Genomic DNA, 19758 nt, shown 5'->3' with positions numbered 1-19758 from the left:
GCTCTTAAAGATAGCAGAGTGAAGAGATATGGGGAGAAGGCAGGAAAAGGGTACTGATTGTGGATGATCAGCCATGATCACAGTGAATGGCGGTGCTGGCTCGAAGGGCTGAATGGCCTACTCCTGCACCTATTGTCTGTTATTTACTTAATTGGGTTCTCTTTGTCTAGTTTTAGGATTTGCATGAAGATCTGATCACATTTTAGGTTGTATTCATGCAGAAATATAGAATAGTCATAATCATACTTTATTGATCCTCGGGGAAATTGGTTTTCGGTACAGTTGCACCATAAATAATAAATAGTAATAAAACCATAAATAGTTAAATAGTAATATCTAAATTATTCCAGGGAATAAGTCCAGGACCAGCCTATTGGCTCAGGGTGTCTGACCCTCCAAGGGAGGAGTTGTAAAGTTTGATGGCCACAGGCAGGAATGACTTCTTATGATGCTCTGTGTTGCATCTCGGTGGAATGAGTCTCTGGCTGAATGTACTCCTGTGCCCACCCAGTACATTATGTAGTGGATGGGAGACATTGTCCAAGATGGCATGCAACTTAGACAGCATCCTCTTTTCAGACACCACCGTCAGAGAGTCCAGTTCCATCCCCACAACATCACTGGCCTTACGAATGAGTTTGTTGATTCTGTTGGTGTCTGCTACCCTCAGCCTGCTGTACCCAGCACACAACAGCAAACACAATTGCACTGGCCACCACAGACTCGTAGAACATCCTCAGCATCGTCCGGCAGATGTTAAAGGACCTCAGTCTCCTCAGGAAATAGAGGCGGCTCTGACCCTTCTTGTAGACAGCCTCAGTGTTCTTTGACCAGTCCAGTTTATTGTCAATTTGTATCCCCAGGTATTTGTAATCCTCCACCATGTCCACACTGACCCCCTGGATGGAAACAGGGGTCACCGGTACCTTAGCTCTCCTCAGGTCCACCACCAGCTCCTTAGTCTTTTTCACATTAAGCTGCAGATAATTCTGCTCACACCATGTGACAAAGTTTCCTACCGTAGCCCTGTACTCAGCCTCATCTCCCTTGCTGATGCATCCAACTATGGCAGAGTCATCAGAAAACTTCTGAAGATGACAAGACTCTGTGCAGTAGTTTCTGGCACCAGGGATTAACAACCAACGCGCTCGAGAGTGTACCGGGGGAGGGGGCAGCCCTCAAGTGTCACACGCTCCGGCGCCGACGTCAGGGGTAGAGACAGAGGTGGGATGGAGATAAGTGAAAACCCAATCGGTGGCAGGGCCCCAACCTGAAACGTTGACCATCTATCTGCCCCCACGGGCACTGCCTGGTCCAGCAAACTCCTCCAGCGGTTTGTTATTCACTCTAGATTGCAAAAGTTTCCACCTCTGGTGTCACCATGTCCTCTGTTTTTGCCCACAAGCTCCGGGCTACTTGCCACACCTTCCCCCGGATAACGCCACCAGCAAGTATTCCAACAGAGATTAAATGTTTTAAAGATTCTCTTTATTTGTCATGCGCCTTTTTTTTTAAACCTCCCGTTCCGCCGCTGGCGTTTGGGGCAGCAGTGGGGGTCCTCAGTCTCTGACCATCCAGATGTAGAACGATTCTTCATTGCTGTTTCCATAACTTTTATTTCCCAGTCGGGGTTGTTAGCCCTGAGCTGAACCCCCGAACCTGGAGGACCAGTGGACCACTCTTACTCTGGCCTCTACCCTCTGACCTGTTTGGCCGGGGTGACCCTACCAAGAGCCAGAGAATATAGCCCCGGCTCCGGCCAGCGTAGGTCTCCGGGTCACTGAGGCAGGCGAGCCTCCAAGCCCCACAGCGAGGTTGAGGTGCTCCTGGAGGGCTTGTCACTTGTACCTACAGTGAAGTGCGCCAAACCAAGTCAGCCAGGGTTGTGCTGGGGGCGGGCCCGCAAGCCTCGCCCCGCTTCCGGTGGTAACATCGCATGCCCGCAGCTTACCGACGCTAACCCGTGCGTCTTTGGGCCGTGGCGGGGGGGGGCGGGACCGGAGCACCCGGAGGAAACCCGCGGGGTCATGGGGAGAGTGTGCAGACTCCTGACAGATGATGGCAGCAGCCAAACCCCGACCGGCGATCGCTGGCACTGCAAAGTGGTCGCGCTGTGTCACGCCCCCCTTAGAGCGTTGCTTACGTGCTATAACGTGTTCAGCAATATCGGTCCAGTTTACCCCTCCCTAATGCATCTGCCTGCCCACCACGTGGGAACCTTCAAAGGTTCGTCTAATACCAGAGAACGTGTACAGTCTACAACCTGAAATTCTTACGCTGCACAGACAGCCACGAAACAGGAAACCCCATAGAATGAGAGATAGAAACATCAAAGCTGTCACCACCTCCACCCAACCATGCTAGTGAAACCCCTTTTTACCGGGTGTCTCTAGAAACATGGCTGGTTAGCCCCTCGCTAACAAGCCAGTGGACACAGCGGTGAAAAGACCACCCTCCCCGAACTCTGTACGCCTGGGGTCGATACGACTTGGGTCCCACCAGGCCGGGAGAGCTGGGATGTTTCAATCGCCTGCACCCTGATCTGAGCGAATACTATGTAAGTGCTGCCTGCTTGCAATTACCTGTCGGCAAGAACTACAGATGGTACACTGCATACAATTATAAAGGAAGTGTTTTTACAAATTTCAGCTTTATCAAACAGTTAGTAGGAAAAGAAATAAATAAAAAGAGCCCATTACGGTTAACCCAGTCCAAACGTGCTCGTAAGTTGGAGCTCATCTTGCAGTTGTTGTTAACCCTCGCGCTGGTCTGCGTGAACGCACAAACAACCTTCCGAACGTCGCTCGAAATCCACGCAGCCTCCCCCACGGGAGTATTGGTCCTTCTTCTTTGAAGCCAGTGATTCACACAAAGTACCTTGTGCAATGGGAACGGCATCCTCAGCCATCTTCCCTCCCGTCTTGTCCCAGCTCCTGCCAAAAAGACCTGGACCCACACCGGCGTCTGTCTCCAAAACCTCTCTGACCAGCGTTCTCTAGAAACTTCACCATCCTGACTGGCTGACCCAACGTTCCTAAGCTGGACAACAAAGCCCCTTATCTTTAGCTCAAACCCAAACATGCTGAAAGCAGAACAGACCGCTCTTACAGAACTGCAAAAATGAAATGCCTACAGCATAGCAGTAAGAATCTTGTCATTTGAAAAGCGTTTGATGGCTCTGGGCCGGTATTCACTGGAATTCAGAAGAACGAGGGGTGACCTCATTGAAACCTAGCGAATAGTGAAAGACCGTGATAGAGTGGATGTGAAGGGGGTGTTTTCTATGGTGACCAGAGGGCACGTCCTCAGAATAGAGGGACGTCCCTTTCAGAATGGAGATCAGAAGGAATCTTTTTAGCTAGAGGGTGGTGAATCTGTGGAATTCATTGCCCCACGCGGTGATGGAGGCCAAGTCGTTAAGGTTGATGGACTCGTGATCAGTCAGGGCATGAAGGCAGGAGATTGGGGCTGACAGGGAAAATGATGAAATGGCGGAGCAGACTTGTTGGGTCAAAAGGCCTAATTCTGCTCCTACCTCTTATGGCCTTATAATAAACTTGGTTCTGAATCTGCAGTTTTATGCATTTAGGAACAGCTTCTTCCCTGCTGTCAGCAGATTTCTGAACAGTCCGTGAACCCATAAACACTACCTCACTGTTCCTCTTTTGCAACCATAATTCATTTATAATCCTAATTTTCAATAATTTCTTTGCCTTACACTGTAACGCATCCACGAAACAACAAATTGCCTGTGTCAGTGATAGTAACACACATCAAAGTTGCTGGTGAACGCAGCAGGCCAGGCAGCATCTCTAGGAAGAGGTACAGTCGACGTTTCGGGCCGAGACCCTTCGTCAGGACTAACTGAAGGAAGAGCTAGTAAGAGATTTGAGAGGGGGAGGGGGAGATCCCACTTTCAAATCTCTTACTAGCTTTTCCTTCAGTTAGTCCTGACGAAGGGTCTCGGCCCGAAACGTCGGCTGTACCTCTTCCTCGAGATGCTGCCTGACCTGCTGCGTTCACCAGCAACTTTGATGTGCGTTGCTTGAATTTCCAGCATCTGCAGAATTGCCTGTGTCAGTGATAGTAAACCTGGTTTTGAGCCTTTGGAGTGTAGCCGGCCGAGGGGTGACCCTATAGAGGCGTACAAAACCTCGAGGGGCACAGATCGGGTGAGCGCACGTGGCCTTTTCTCCCCAGGAAAGGGATTCAAGGGCTGGAGGGCGTAGGCGAGGGAGAAAGACACCGTGGCGGTTAGCGTCGGAGTACAGTTCCAAAGTCGTCTGTAAGGAGGCCCACGGAATGGGCCAGTTTTCTCCGAGTTCCCCCCACGGTCTGAAGATACACCAGTTGGTAGGTCAATGGGTTGTTGTAAATTGTCCGGTGTTTAGTTTCGTGCCAGATCGGGGATGGTTTGAAGGGCTGAAAGGGCCTATTCCGTGGTGTATCGAAATATCTATTAAAAAATCAACTCGAAGGTTGAAGGGAAGTCGCTGTTCCCGAACCTGGTGGTGTGGGACACCAGGCTTCTGCACCTCGTGCCCGATGGGATAAAACACAGAATAGGCCCCCCTGGCCCGTCAAGCTGCGTTGCCCAGCAGCCCCCCCCCCGCGGTTTAACCCCAGCCTAACCATGGGACAAGTTACGCTGACCAATTCCCCCGTGGGGGGAGACTCGCCTGTCATGGGGGTGGGGGAGAACGTGTAACTCTTTTACCGGCAGCAGCAGGAATTGAACCCGGGCCGGCGGTACTGTAAAGCTCTGTGCTCACCGTGCCGCCCCGTGGAGTGCATGGGTTTCATCCGGGTGCTCCCAGTCTGAAGACGCACCGGTTGGTAGCCTAATTGCCCCGCGATTAGGTTCGGGGTAAATCCAGGGAGTAGCTGGGCGGGGCGGCTCGAGATTCCGGAAGGGCCTATCCTGCGCCGTATCCCAATGAGTTAGTTGAAAAGGGGTCTGGGGCAGCAACCTTCACATCGGGAGTGGAACGAGCTGCCGGAGGAACTGTCGAGGTGGGTGCAGTCACGAAAGGCACTTGGATTGGAGGTGGGCCAAACTGAGCCAAATGGGACGAGCTTAGTCCGGGGAGTAGGACAACACACGGTCAGGTCCTTTGGCCCACCGTGTTGTTCCAGACCAGTTAAATCAGCAGTAAAATGGCCAGCTAATCTAATCCCTTCTGCCGACACAATGTCCAATTTCCTTCACATTGATGTGCCTATCTGAACGCCTCTTGAAAGTCCCGAGTTTACCTGCCTCCACCACCACCCTGGGCAGCACGCTCCTGTCACCCGTCACCCTCTGCATAAAGAGAAACAAACGCCCCTCCCATCCCCTTTGAACTTGCCCCCCACTCGCCCTAAATGCTGTTGGACATTTTGACCCTGCGGGGTGGGGTGTGGGGGAGCTGCTTCCTGTCTACTGACAATGGGCCTCTTGGCCGGCACGGGCGATGTGCACTCCTCGGGCCAGTCTAACGCCTGTGCCGTGTGCTTCCTTCCCTTCAGAATCACATTTGGGCCGTCCGGAGGGCGTTCGACTCGTTCTTCACTCGCTACCCTTACTGTTACGGCTACTGGAAGAAGTACGCCGATATTGAGAAGAGACTGGGGTTCACCAAAGAGGCGGAGGAGGTGAGAACTGATGCTGGCCCTTCTTTCTCGGCTGCTTTTTTTTTTAACCCGGATGACCGATCGCCCCGGTGAGGATATCCGCGTGATTAAGTGAATTGGACTTTGCGCTCTCCCGGGGCGCGCCGCCGATTAGCCGTAGCGGAACGGCCAGCCTATTCGGCCGAAGGGCACTTGCCGCTTCCGAAGTGTGTTAGCAAGCCAAGATCAAAGCGCAAAATGCTGGAAGTGTTCAGCGAGTCAGCCGGTAAAAGAATCAAAAATTTCAGATCAGAGACTCTTCGTCAGAGCTAGGAAAAGCCGTTAAGAAGAAAAGTTAGTTTTTAAACTTCCTGAGGGAGTAGGAGTGGGTCAGATGCAATAAAGGAGATGAATTGGTTCATTATTGACACATGTACCTATAGAGAGATAAAGTTTTTTCATGGATTTATTGAGAAACAGCGCGGATTGCTGCTGGACAATCCCCACAGTTTAACCCTCGCCTAATCATGGGACAATTTAGTGATCAGTTAACCAACCAACCGGCAGGTCTTTGGACTGTAGGGGGAGACCCACGCGGTCACAGGGGGAGAGCATGCAAACCCGTTACGGGCAGCGGCGGGAATTGAACCCGGGTCGCCTGTACTGTAAGTCACTGTGCTAACCGCTACACTACCGTGCCAGCCATCGCGTTGGGGTATCGTGACAGTATGAGGGAAAGCAACAGAATATCGAATGTTGTGTTGGGATTGGAGAAAATGCAGTGTGGGCTGATAATAGGGTCGAGAAGAACAAAAGAAACGGGAGCAGGAGTCGGCCATCTGGCCCGTCGAGCCTGCTCTGCCATTCAATAAGATCATGGCTGATCTGGCCACAGATGCATCTCCACCTCCCCATAACCCTTAATTCCCCTACTGTGCAAAAATCTATCCATCCTTGTCTTCAATATATTTACTGAGGCAGCCTCCACTGCTTCATTGGGCAGAGAATTCCACAGATTCATCACTCTCTGGGAAAAGCAGTTCCTCCTTATCTCCGTCCTAAATCTACTCCCCCGAATCTTGAGGCCATGTCCCTCAGTTCTAGTCTCACCTACCAGTGGAAACAACTTTAGTGCCTCTATCTTATTTATCCCTTTTATAATATTATATGATGCTGTAAGATCTCCTCTCATCCGTCTGAATTCCAGCTTTGAACTTCCTTGCTCTTCCCAGAGCACAGAGATGGTGGTAGAAGCGGATTCACTCTTCTTTTGCCCGTTGCGCCGCGATGGTCCTGCATCTCTGGCGGCGCTCACGGCTTCCTCCCTCGGTTCAGCAGCTTCCCCTTGGCTTTCACGACCGCCAGACATGCAAGTCCCGGGCCGTGGAGGAACTGCAGTCACCTGGAAGCGAAGCCCCGTTGTCACCGATATCGCTCGGCTTCTGTCCCGTAGGAGATGAAGAGGGACTGCTTTTCCCAGAGAGGAGTGAATCTGTGGAGTTCTCTGCCCGGGGAAGCAGTGGAGTCCAGATAGATTGAAGACACAGAAGGGTTTTTCCATAGCGGGGGAATTAAGGGTTCTGGGGAAAGGGTTTATAGGTAGAGCTGAGTCCATTGCCAGATCACTCTACTGTCCGTTACGCCGCTGGCGTTTCGGGCAGTGATGAAGGTCCTCCATCTCTGGCGGGGTTCAGGGCTTCCCTCCTCGTGTCAGGAGCTTCCTCTTGGTTTTCACTCCTGTCAGTCACAGAAGTCCCGGGTGGAGACTCAGGAATACTGTCACACTCAGATGTAGAAGGGTTCCTCATTGCCGTTTCCGTAACAGTTTTGTCTGACCGGTCAGGGTTGTTAGCCCCGTACCTGGAGGACCGGTGGGCCACTCTTAGTCTGACCTCTCCCCTTTGACCTGTTTGGCACGGGTGACCCAAAGCACAAAGCCCTGACTCCAGCCAGCAGAGCTCTCCGGGTCGCTGAGGCAGGCGAGCCTCCAAACCCTATGGCGAGGTTGTGGTCCTCTTGGAGGAAGCAGATACATTAAGGGTGCTTAAAAGACTCTTAGATACGCACATGGGTGATAGAAAAATGGAGGAGTCCGTAGGGAAGGGTTAGATTGATCTTGGAGTCGGTTAACGGGTCAGCACAAACATCGTGGGCCCAAGGGCCTGAACTGTTCTATGTTCTCTTAGTCTGTCTGTTATTAATATTAAAACATTGAACGTAACTCCCTCTAGCGAGCTTTAGTTCCAAGTTTCCCGTCTGGTGGTCTCACCTGGTGAAGGGTCTCGGCCTGAAACGTTTATTCCCTTTCATAGATGCTGCCTGACCCGCTGAGTTCCTCCTGCGTTTTGTGTGCGTGTGTGTGTGCGCGCGTGCGCGTTGCGTGGCGTTGCTCTGGAATTCCAGCATCCGCAGAATCTCTTGTGTTACTGTTCTGCTGCTCTCCTGGCGCAGGTTTACCAGCGGGGGTTGCAGTCCATCCCACTCAGCGTGGACCTGTGGGTCCACTACATCACATTTCTGCAAGAAATCCTCGAGCCCACGAGCCCCGATACCTCGGTGAAGCTCCGCAGGTAAGCGAGTGGGGTTGTGGAGGGAGGGGAGGGTGGTGGTAGGAGGCTGGGAGGCCATCTTCTGTCCCGGAAACTCGAAGGTTCGTTTATTATCAAAGTATACAACTCAAAATTCTCCTACTCTGGGTAGCCGTGAAACCAAGAAAGGCAGCATGATAATCAGCCCCCTAATCCCCACCCCCCCCAGTTAAAAAAAGAAAACACGAACGAAAATGGAACAGGCCTATCAGCCCATCCATGCAGCCACCTACCTCACCTACCACCCCAGCAGCTTCCCTCCGCGTCCAGCACATAATTCTCCGAGACTTCTGCCATCCCACCACCAAGCACATCTTCCCCCACCCCCTCCCTTCCTCCTTTCGCTACGCGATTGCCTTGTCCATTCATCCTTCCCCACCGTTCTCCCTCCTGGCACTTACCCTTGCAAGCGGAGCGAGTCCCTTACGCCTCCCTCGCCACCATTCAGGGCTTCCAGGTGAGGCGACACGTCACCTGCAAGTCTGTTGGGGTCATACACTGTGTCCGGTGCTCCCGGCGCGCCCTCCTGTATATCGGTACGACCCGACGTAGATTGGGAGACCGCTTCGCCGAGCATCCGCGCTCTGTCTGCCAGAACAAACGGGATCTCCCGGTGGCCACCCATTTTAATTCCGCTTCCCATTCCCATTCCGATATGTCCACCCATGGCCTCCTCCACTGTCGTGATGAGGCCACACTCAGGTTGGAGGAGCGACACCTTATATTCCGTTTGGGTAGCCTTTAACCTGATGGCATACACATTGATTTTTCAAACCTCCGGTAATTCCCCCCTATCCCCCTTCACCTCTCTCATGTTATCTCCTTGCCCATTCATCAACTCTGGTGCTCCCCCCCCCCCTTTTTCTTTCTTCCATGGCCTTCTGTCTCTTTCACCACTGAACTTCCCAACCCTTTACTTCGTCCCACCCCCCTCCTGGTTTCACCTATCACCTCGCGTTCCTCTCTCCCCTCCTCCCACCTTGTAACTCTCAGCTTCCTCTCTCCAGTCCTGCCGAAGGGTCTTGGCCCGAAATGTCGACTGTTCTTTCTCCCCCACAGACGCTGCCTGGCCCGCTGGGCTCCCCCAGCGTTTTGTGTGTGTCGCTCGGATTTCCAGCCTCTGCAGATTTTCCTTTTGTTAAAGATTTATAAAGCCCTGGTTAGGTCAGACTTGGAATGTTGTGTTCAGTTCCGGTCCCCTCATTATAGGGAGGATGTGGAAGCTCTAGAGAGGGTGCAGAGGAGGTTTACCCTGGGTTGGAGAGTACGACCATAAGACATAGGGGCAGAGCCAGTCTGCTCCTCGATTTCATCGTGCAATCCCTCTCAACCCCATTCCAATCTAAGCAGCATCCTGTCTTTTCTCTTTGGAGCGAAGGAGGATGAGAAGTGACTCGACAGAGGCAGACAGGACGTTAAGAGGGTTTGAGTGGACAGCCGGGGACTCTTCCCCAGGACGCAAGTGGCTAACACGAGGGGGCACAATTTGATGGTGATTGCATGAAAGTATTGTGGGGGGGGGAAGATGTCAGAATTTTTCACACAGAGAGAGGTGGGTGTGTGGAGCTGCCGGGGGTGGTAGAGAGGCAGATACATTAGGGACATTTAAGATGGGTGCATGGATGAAAGAAGAATGGAGGGGCGATGTGGGAGGGAAGGGTTAGATTGATCTTAGAGAAGGTTAAAACGTTGGAAGAACATTGTGGGCCAAAGAGCTTGTTATCATGCTGTATCTCTAAATGGAAAAAATCATTTTTCTCTGCACATTAGTTGTCATTTTTTGTTTATAGGTTTTTCCATAAATTCTATTATTTTCCCTGCGAGGAAATGAATCTCGAAATGGTGTGCGTACTTTGATAATAAATTTACTTCGAACTTTAAACCGCCCCCGCTCTGCGCTGCTCCCTGCCGCTGTGTCGTGCCTGACGAGCGCTTCTCGCTTTCTGTTCTCCCCCCCCCCCCCACGCAGCGTGTTTGAAATGGCGCTGGCTGCAGCCGGCACGGATTTCCGCTCCGACCGACTCTGGGACCTGTACGTGAACTGGGAGAAGGAGCAGGGGAACTTGAAGGCTGTGACCGCCATCTACGACCGGCTGCTGTCCATACCCACCCAACTGTACAGCCACCACTTTGAGAAGTGAGTGAGGGCTGGGGGGCCGGAGGGGAGGGAGGTTGCGTACTGAACAGGCTATTCCACTTGAGCTGTGGATCACAGCACAGAGTGTGTTCGTGGAGTTCTCTGTAAGTTCATACTGGGAGAACTCGGTCAAGACTAGATAGGTGGAGAGCTTTAGAGGTTTTTGAGTGTAGTGGGTAGAGACGCTGACTCTCGGCTCCAGCGATAATGGTTTGATCCCAGCCTTCGCCGTTCTCTGTGCATGGGATGTGCACGTGGGTTTCCCCCGATAGAGATCATCCCTTGTGTAGGGGTGGCAAACCTCTTTTCACTACGTGTACCCAAATTGGCAAAGATGCTGGACAACAAACTTTTCCAGAAGTGTTGCTTCCTCAGAATTATTTTTTCTTTTTGTTTATGATAGACCGCTGGAAGCTGAACTTCTTGTATCATGTAGGAATTTGGAGAAACAAGAAATTAACTTTTATTGAGTATAATGCATTTAATTGCACAACAGTGCTGACACTTTACAATAATTCAACTGGGCTAAAAATGGTTTCTTGATGATTTTCAGTGTCTGAGGCTTCTTGCTTAAATGTCCAATAATAATCAGCCAGCATTGATGGATTCCAGTTGCCCTGATACCGTTTCTCCATGACTGTGATGTCCTGGTGAAACCTTTCACCATGCTCGTCGCCGACAGTGCCAAGATTTGCAGGGAAGAAGTCTTAAGTGGGAATGCAGAAAGTGAATTTTTAGTGACATGTTGCACTTCATGGTTTGTGTGCTTGAAGCATGCTGTCAACCAGCTACACATAGTTGTCCATACTCACCCAGCTGTACAGACACAGTTGTGTGCTTGAAGCATGCTGTCAACCAGCTACACATAGTTGTCCATACTCACCCAGCTGTACAGACACAGTTGTGTGCTTGAAGCATGCTGTCAACCAGCTACAACATCCTTGAATGCCTTCCATGTGATTTTCTCCGGTCCCACCAGAAGATCTTCGAATTGCCTGTCATTAATGACCTGTTTGATTTGTGGATCAACAAAATTGCCTTCCTAAAATCTTAACGTCTATAATTCTAGGAAGCATCTGTCCCAAATATTGAATCCCATCACGGAAATTTATAGCCTTTCTAAAACCTGTCTAAGCATGCCCTCAACAAGATAGAAAACTTCCCAGCTGACGTTGTGGGCAACATTTTAATTGACTCGAATTATGGATTGAAATTGTAAATATAGCTGATTTCAAAAAATGGTGTGTGACTGGGAAACCCCATGGTGATTTTCACGATCATCAGTCGAAAATCCGTAAGATCACCCAAAAGTGTTCAGGAAGCAAAATCTTTGTTGTCCAGAGTAATCTTTTAAAAAAAAATCATCTTGCGCGCTGTGGTAAATTTTGAGCAGGGGTGAGTGAATTGAGGTACTGTGGATCTGCGGACATGCGGTGGGGATAGGTATGGTGAACACTCTGCTCTTTGGGACACGGGGCTGGAAGGTCAAGTGTAAAGGGGGGGATTTGGCAGGGGAACGCCGTGGTCACCTCAGTGCCCCCACCCCGCACCCAGCCGGTGGCTGACCGATAACCGCAGCTCTTGCCCCTCATGCAGGTTCAAGGAGCACGTGCAGAGCTACTCGCCCAAGGACATCCTGTCCACTGATGAGTTCCTCAGGCTGAGGTCAGAGGTCGTGACCAGCCTCGCCGCCGCTGAAGGGGATTCGGACGAGGGTCCACCCGGCGATGACCCTCCGCCTGGCGTTGGCACCACAGACCAAGAGAAGGTGACCTCACGAGTACCGCCGGAAGCCGTAGTTCATCGGTAACCGCTCGACCGCCCCAGCAGCTGTGGTCCCAGGACCAATACAGAGCACAGCAGTCTCAGCGTTTTTAAGGGCAGCTTGGATGTGTCCATGGATGGTAGGGATGTGGAGGGCTGTGGTCCTGGTGCAAGTCGATGGGAGTGGGCAGCTTAAATGGGCCAAAGGGCCTGTTTCTGCGCTGAGCAACGCGTGCAAAATGCCGGAGGAAGTCGGCATCCCTGGGAATGAATAAACAGTCGCCGCTGTAGGCCGAGGCTCTTCTTCAGGACTGAGAAGGGAGGGGGGAGATGCTGGAATAAAAAAGGTGGGGGGCGGGGGGGAAGGTTAGCTGGAAGGTGATCGGTGAAACCAGGTGGGAAACGTCAAGGGGCTGGAGAGGAAGGAATCAGATGGGGAGCATAGGAAGAGGGGAACTGGGGGGGGGTGGGAGGGGGAGTGATAGGCAGGTGAGGAAAGGTAAAGACAATAAACAATAGGTGCAGGAGGAGGCCATTCAGCCCTTCGAGCCAGCACCACCATTCACTGTGATCATCCACAATCAGTACCCTGTTCCTGCCTTCTCCCCACATCCCTTCACTCCGCTATCTTTAAGAGCTCTATCTAACTCTTTCTTGAAAGAATCCAGAGAATTGGCCTCCACTGCCTTCTGAGGCAGAGCATTCCACAGATCCACAACCCTCTGGGTGAAAAAGTTTTTCCTCAACTCCGTTCTAAATGGTCTACCCCTTATTCTCAAACTGTGGCCTCTGGTTCTGGACTCCCCCAACATCGGGAACATGTTTCCTGCCTCTAGTGTGCCCAATCCCTTAATAATCTTATATGTTTCAATCAGATCCCCTCTCATCCTTCTAAATTCCAGTGTATACAAGCCCAGTCACTCCAATCTTTCAACATATGTCAGTCAAGGGCCAGAGGTGGATGGATTTGTTTACCAGGAGAACACTGTACGACTCATAACACAGTACGGACCCTCTAGCTCACAATGTTGTCCTGACCTTTTGGCTTCCTTTACGATGCATCTAACCCTTCCCTCCCATGTCACCCTCCATTTTCCTTTCATCCATGGGCCTAACTGAGAATCTTTTAAACGTCCCTAGCATGTCTTCCTTTACCAGTGCGTTGCACGCACCCGCCACTGTGTGTTTAAAAAAGAACCTTCCTCTTGACGCACCCCCTAAACTTCCCTCCAGTCAGCTTAAAATTATGTTCCCTCACGTTAGAAATTTCTGCCCTGAGGAAAAACCCCTGCTGGCTGTCCCCACTCTCAATGCCTCTTACCATCTCGCACTCCTCTATCAGTCACCTCTCGTCCTCCTCTGCTCCCGAGAGAAAAGCCCTCGCTCGCTCAACCTGCCCTCATAAGACGTGCTCTCTAATCCAGGCAGCATCCTGGTGAACCTCCTCTGCGCCCCGTCTAAAGCTTCCACGCCCTGCCTGTAATGAAGCGGCCAGAACTGAGCACAGTACTCCAAGTGTGGTCTAACCAGGGTTCAGCTAGCAGTCCCCCGGCTAATATTCGTCCTTTCCGCCTGCATTTTTGTCTGTGGTGACGGGGAGAAAGTACAGTCGCTCTTGCTGACTGATGGGGCTGCAGTTTGCTGAACCGTGTACGCGGTAAGGGCCGTGCGATGCCAGGCGTCCTAAGGCCATATTGTCTGCCTACGTCGCCTGTAATCACAGGGTAGTTCTAGTCCAGCGGTCCCCAACCACCGGGCCGCAAAGCATGTGCTACCGGGCCGCGAGGAAACGATACGAGTCAGCTGCACCTTTCCTCATTCCCTGTCACGCCCTGTTGAACTTGAACATAGGGTTGCCAACTGTCCTGTATTTGCCGGGACATCCCGTATATTGGGCTAAATTGGTTTGTCCCATACAGGACCGCCCTTGTCCCGTATTTCCCCCGCTAAGGTAGAGCGTTCCTATGAAACCGTTCGTGCCAAAATGGCGTGAAGCGAAGAAACAATTACCATTCTTTTATATGGGAAAAATTTTTGAGTGTTCCCAGACCCAAAAAATAACCTAGCAAATCATATCAAATAACACATAAAACCGAAAATAACACTAACATATAGCTAAAGCAGGAATGATATGATAAATACACAGCCTATATAAAGTAGAAATAATGTATGTACAGTGTAGTCGGGAAGATGAAGGCAAAACCGATTTGTGGGGAAAAAATCAGCACATACACGTATGCGCATGCCCACACAGGTGCCCGCGCAAGGCTTCATGGTCATGGTAGTCTTTCTCGGGGTAAACACAAGTGTCCCATATTTGACTGCTACTTTTGTCCCTTATTTGGGAGTGAGAAAGTTGGCAACCCTAACTGTAAAAGACGTTGAGGTGAGTTTAACCCTACTTGAACACCACCCCCCCACCCCAGCGGCCGGTCCACAAGAATATTGTCAATATTAAACCGGTCGGCGGTGCAAAAAAGGTTGGGGACCCTTGTTCTGGTCTATTGACTCCAATGTCAAAGGATTGGCGTGACATAATTGACTTCTCAGGAGAGGGCTGCGTTTCTCTCCCTTCCCCTGCCCACTTCCTCCCTTCACAGTCTGGAGAATTTACAGAGAATGGTGCGGAAAACCCAAAAAAAAAATCCAGTGAGTGGCAGTTCTGTGGGTGAAAACGCCTTGTTAATGAGAGAGGTCAGAGGAGAACGGCCAGACTGGTTCAAGCTGACGGGAAGGCGACAGAAACTCAAGCAACCACACGTTACAACAGTGGTGTGCTGAAGAGCATCTCTGAACGCACGCCACGTTGAACTTTGAAGTAGATGGGCTACAGCAGCAGAGGATCACGGCGGGCTCTGCTCCTGTCCCCAGTAGATGGCGTAGATTTAGTGTGTGGTCCACTGTGAAGATGATGCCATTCTATGTGTGTTCCAGGTTGTGTTGCCGTGAGCTGTTGTGTACAGAGGGGTGCGGGGTGGGGACCCGTTTCGTGAATGTGCTCTGTACCGAGATGCTCATCCTCCCCCCACCGCTGATCTGTGTCCCCTTCCTTTCCCTCCACGCCCATCCAGGCCGACACGGAGATGGGGAGGATCAGAGCCCACCTGGAGGCCACTCGGCAAGAGATGTACCTCCTGAACGAGGAGGAGGTCAGCAAGAGGTGGCACTTCGAAGAGGCGGTAAGGGTGACTCTGTGCTGCCTTGCTTGGCGGGGTCGTGCTCCACTCCGGTGACTGCGCTGGAAAGGGGGAGGTTGGCCTGCCACTCAAACGGAATCTGCCCCTCTCTCGATGTGTCCGACACCCCAAATAATTCCCGGTGTTAACCCCTCATCTCAACTTTACAAAGGTACAGATAGGTACTGAGTAAAAAAAAGATGGCTTGTTTCCAATACTGGGGGAGTCTAGGACCAGGGGGCACAGCCCCAGTATAGGACATCCCTTTAGAATAGAGATGAGAAGGAATTTCTTTAGCTATTTGGCCCATTGAGTCTGCTCCGCCATTCGATCAACCCCTCCTGACCCTGTTCTTCCGCCTTCGTCCCGCAACCTTCAACCAATCAAGAACCTATCAACCTCTGCTTTAAATATGCCCAGTGACTTGGCCTCCACGGCTGTCTGTGGCAACAAGTTCCGCAGATTTGCCAGCCCCTGGCGGGAAAAAGAAATTCCTCTTCACCTCTGTTCCGAAGAGGCGTCCTATTCCACGGCTGTGCCCTCTGGTCGGAGACTCCCCCACTATAGGAAGCATCCTGTCTGCATCCACACTATCTGGGCCTTTAAGATTTGATAGGTTTCAATGAGATTCTCCTCTCTGTCTTCTAAACGCAATCGGGTACAGGCTTCCAGTTTGTTTACGCCTTCATTCTTGTGGAACTGCTCTGGGCGCTCTCCAACGCTAGCTGGTCCTTCCTTAGATCAGTGGTCCGATTCAGAGCATTATGAACGCACGGTGGTAGGCTGAGTAAGGGTTTGCAGAAAAGTGAAGACGCTGCGCGGCTGAAGGAGCGGGGAGGGGGCGGAGGCCTATCTCTCAACCTCTGCCCCGCTCACTGCCACCTCTTGCTGCCCTCTCCCCAGATCAAGCGGCCTTACTTCCACGTCAAGCCCCTGGAAAGGGTGCAGCTGAAGAACTGGAAGGACTACCTGGACTTCGAGATCGCCAGTGGCACCAACGAGCGAGTACTGGTACTATTCGAGCGCTGCGTGATCGCCTGTGCTCTGTACGAGGACTTCTGGATCAAGGTGAACCCCCCTTTCTCAGAAGCTCGCCCTCGGGAGGGGGTGCAGACCCCGGCAGTCCTGCCCGGTCTCCACACCCCCTCCCACCAGCGGCTTCCTGAACCTTTTTTTATTTCAATTTGTGTTTTGTTGTTTTTGTTTGCAAGCGTTCCAACAAAAGAATTTCACGTTTTTCTTTGATGACTTGACTTCTAACATAATCTTTTAATTCCATTGCTGTTTTATCTGCTCGTGTTGCTTCAAACTAAAGAAGTTAAGGGATTGCGGAAGAAATGTGTAAGCGTGTTATCACTGTGAGTGACCCCTCCAGTTCTCAATAAGCTGTACCATGATGTCTTTTTATTTTCTAACGCGGCGCAGAGGCGCCGGAACGTTCTACTGCTCGTCTAGCCTCATCCTTCTCTGACCTCCTTCTCCCCGCAGTACGCCAAGTACCTGGAGAACCACAGCGTGGAGGCCGTCCGCAACGTCTTCCAGAGGGCCTGCATGGTTCACCTGCCCAAGAAGCCCACCCTTCACCTGCTGTGGGCCGCCTTCGAAGAGCAGCAAGGTAGGCCGCTCGGCGGGCAGGGATCGGGCCGCCGCATCGCACCTGCGCCGGGACGCTGGGCAGGCCCCTGTACGCCGGGCAGGTCCAGCCGGTGAACTAGTTGTTGTCGTGGAAGCGGGAACAGGCCCTTCGACCTCTCTAGACCCTTTCAACTTGCCGACTCCCATCCACCATCGCCCTCCGTACCCCTGCCATTCATGTACCTACCAGGACTGCTCCTAAGCTTTGAAGTTGAGCTCGCAAGCGCCACTTGCGCTGGCAGCTCGTTCCGCGCCCTCACGGCCCTCTAGGTTTCCTCGCACGTTCCCCTTAAACTTTTCACCTTTCACCCTTAACCCGTGACCTCCAGGTGTTGTCCCACCCAACCTCAGTGGAAAAAGCCTGCTTGCATTTACCCCATATATACCCTTCATAATTCTGTATCCCTCTGTCAAATCTCTCAATCCTCTACGTTGTGTAGGCTCATTTCTCTTCCATCTTTGGATATAGAAACTTCCTTTAATTCCTCTCCAGTTGTATCAATAACCTTAAATCTCTGCTCCTCCACATGTGGCCCAGTAGCTTAGTAGTTAGCGTAATGCTATTGCAGTAATTGAGGTTCAGTTCTCTGGAGGAGTTTGTTCTCAACGCGGCGGCCCCAGAGGGCTTCCTCTGGGCACCCCCTTCTCTTCCCACGTCCCAAAGATGCACGGGGTTAGGGTTAGTAAATTGTGGGCTTGCTGCCATGTGGCTGGTTTCCCCAGGCTGCCGTTGGCACAAACGACGCGTTCCAACGTGCACGCGACAGACAAACCAGCTTGTCACCCGCTCGCGAGAAACGGCGAGGTGCTGGCCTCCCACTCTCATTTGTTGCAGGAGCGATATCTCTCTCTCCCGCCACTTCGCTAGCTGAGAGAGAGCTTATCCTGAGATGCCGAAGTAGTCTTCTGATTAGAGCCTGGATTATGGTTTCTTTGGGTGTTTTTCCATTGCTTGCATGTTGGTGTTTTTGCTGGAACAAACAAGGGGAGGGGGAATTTGGCGTGCTGACGTTTCTGTCATTCAATTGGGTTTTTTTTCGTCTTTTGTGGCTGTCTGTGAAGAGTAAGAATTTCAGGTTGTATACATTCTCTGATATTAATGAAACACTCGGGTTTCCTCGGCTGCGTAAGTCTATGAAAGACAGTCTCCAGCCCTGCCAAACGTGTGAGACTGAGGCAGTCTCCCCCCCCACAACCCCATTTGTGTGAATGCTGTGTAATTCACTACCCTGTTATAAATTAATGCCACAAGATAACAGACAGTACACTGTGTACGATTAAAGGAATTATATTTATGAATCTTAACTAAAGGGTTAGTAAAGAATAACAAAGAGCAAAAGGGCCCATTCTAATTAAACAGTCAAAGGTGCACAAGTGGGAGCTGATCTTGAACGTCTCTGTCACTCGTGCGCTGGGCTCTCGGTGAACATGAAAGCATCTTCCGAACGTCTCGAGCAAACGGGTCTCCCACCGGATCATATGCTACGACCAGCTCTCCCCGGCATCTTCTCTCTCCATCTCCTCTCGAGCAAAACCCCAAGACCAACCTTACTGTCCCTCACCTAAACCTCCCGCTAATTGGATGGTACACATTCCACATCATCCCTTATCTTCAGCAATAACCCAAACAAGTTGACCGCAGAACAGACTGCTCTTACAGAGCTGCTGAATGAAAAACCTACAGCATAGCAGTAAACAACAGGAATTCTGCAGATGCTGGAAATTCAAGCAACACACATCAAAGTTGCTGGTGAACGCAGCAGGCCAGGCAGCATCTCTAGGAAGAAGTGCAGTCGACGTTTCAGGCCGAGACCCTTCGTCAGGACTAACTGAAGGAAGAGTGAGTAAGGGATTTGAAAGCTGGAGGGGGAGGGGGAGATGCAAAATGATAGGAGAAGACAGGAGGGGGAGGGATAGAGCCGAGAGCTGGACAGGTGATAGGCAAAAGGGGATACGAGAGGATCATGGGACAGGAGGTCCGGGAAGAAAGACGGGGGGGGGCGGGGTGACCCAGAGGATGGGCAAGAGGTATATTCAGAGGGACAGAGGGAGAAAAAGGAAAGCGAGAGAAAGAATGTGTGCATAAAAATGAGCAACAGATGGGGTACGAGGGGGAGGCGGGGCCCAGCGGAAGTCAGAGAAGTCAATGTTCACGCCATCAGGTTGGAGGCTACCCAGACGGAATATAAGGTGTTGTTCCTCCAACCTGAGTGTGGCTTCATCTTCACAGCAGAGGAGGCCGTGGATAGACATGCCAGAATGGGAATGGGATGTGGAATTAAAATGTGTGGCCACTGGGAGATCCTGCTTTCTCTGGCGGACAGAGCTTAGATGTCCAGCAAAGCGGTCTCCCAGTCTGCGTCGGGTCTCACCAACATATAAAAGGCCACATCGGGAGCACCGGACGCAGTACATCACCCCAGTCGACTCACAGGTGAAGTGATGCCTCACCTGGAAGGACTGTTTGGGGCCCTGAATGGTGGTAAGGGAGGAAGTGTAAGGGCATGTGTAGCACTTGTTCCGCTTACATGGATAAGTGCCAGGAGGGAGATCAGTGGGGAGGGATGGACGGGACGAATGGACAAGGGAGTTGTGTAGGGAGCGATCCCTGCGGAATGCAGAGAGAGGGGGGGAGGGAAAGATGTGCTTAGTGGTGGGATCCCGTTGGAGGTGACGGAAGTTACGGAGAATAATATGTTGGACCCAGAGGTTGGTGGGGTGGTAGGTGAGGACCAGGGTAACCCTATTCCTAGTGGGGTGGTGGGAGGATGGAGTGAGAGCAGATGTACGTGAAATGGGGGAGATGCATTTAAGAGCAGAGTTGATAGTGGAGGAAGGGAAGCCCCTTTCTTTAAAAAATGAAGAC

The 19758-nt window shown here is 51.6% G+C and overlaps 1 protein-coding gene across 1 annotated transcript in view; it reads left to right on the top strand.

Moving 5' to 3' along the window:
* The window catches only part of LOC134339760 (pre-mRNA-processing factor 39-like), an 81807-nt gene that overhangs the window by 45788 nt on the left and 16261 nt on the right, over positions 1-19758 (top strand). Inside the window, exons 3-9 of the mRNA XM_063036525.1 lie at positions 5509-5634; positions 8044-8162; positions 10150-10317; positions 11914-12085; positions 15153-15260; positions 16161-16325; positions 16746-16872. Of these exons, the coding sequence (XP_062892595.1) occupies positions 5509-5634; positions 8044-8162; positions 10150-10317; positions 11914-12085; positions 15153-15260; positions 16161-16325; positions 16746-16872 (985 nt within the window). The remainder of the gene's footprint in view (positions 1-5508; positions 5635-8043; positions 8163-10149; positions 10318-11913; positions 12086-15152; positions 15261-16160; positions 16326-16745; positions 16873-19758) is intronic.

The sequence above is a fragment of the Mobula hypostoma genome, chromosome 30 (assembly GCF_963921235.1).
Source record: "Mobula hypostoma chromosome 30, sMobHyp1.1, whole genome shotgun sequence".
Classification (NCBI taxonomy): domain Eukaryota; kingdom Metazoa; phylum Chordata; class Chondrichthyes; order Myliobatiformes; family Myliobatidae; genus Mobula; species Mobula hypostoma.
This window is presented reverse-complemented; position numbering and strand designations above follow the sequence as displayed.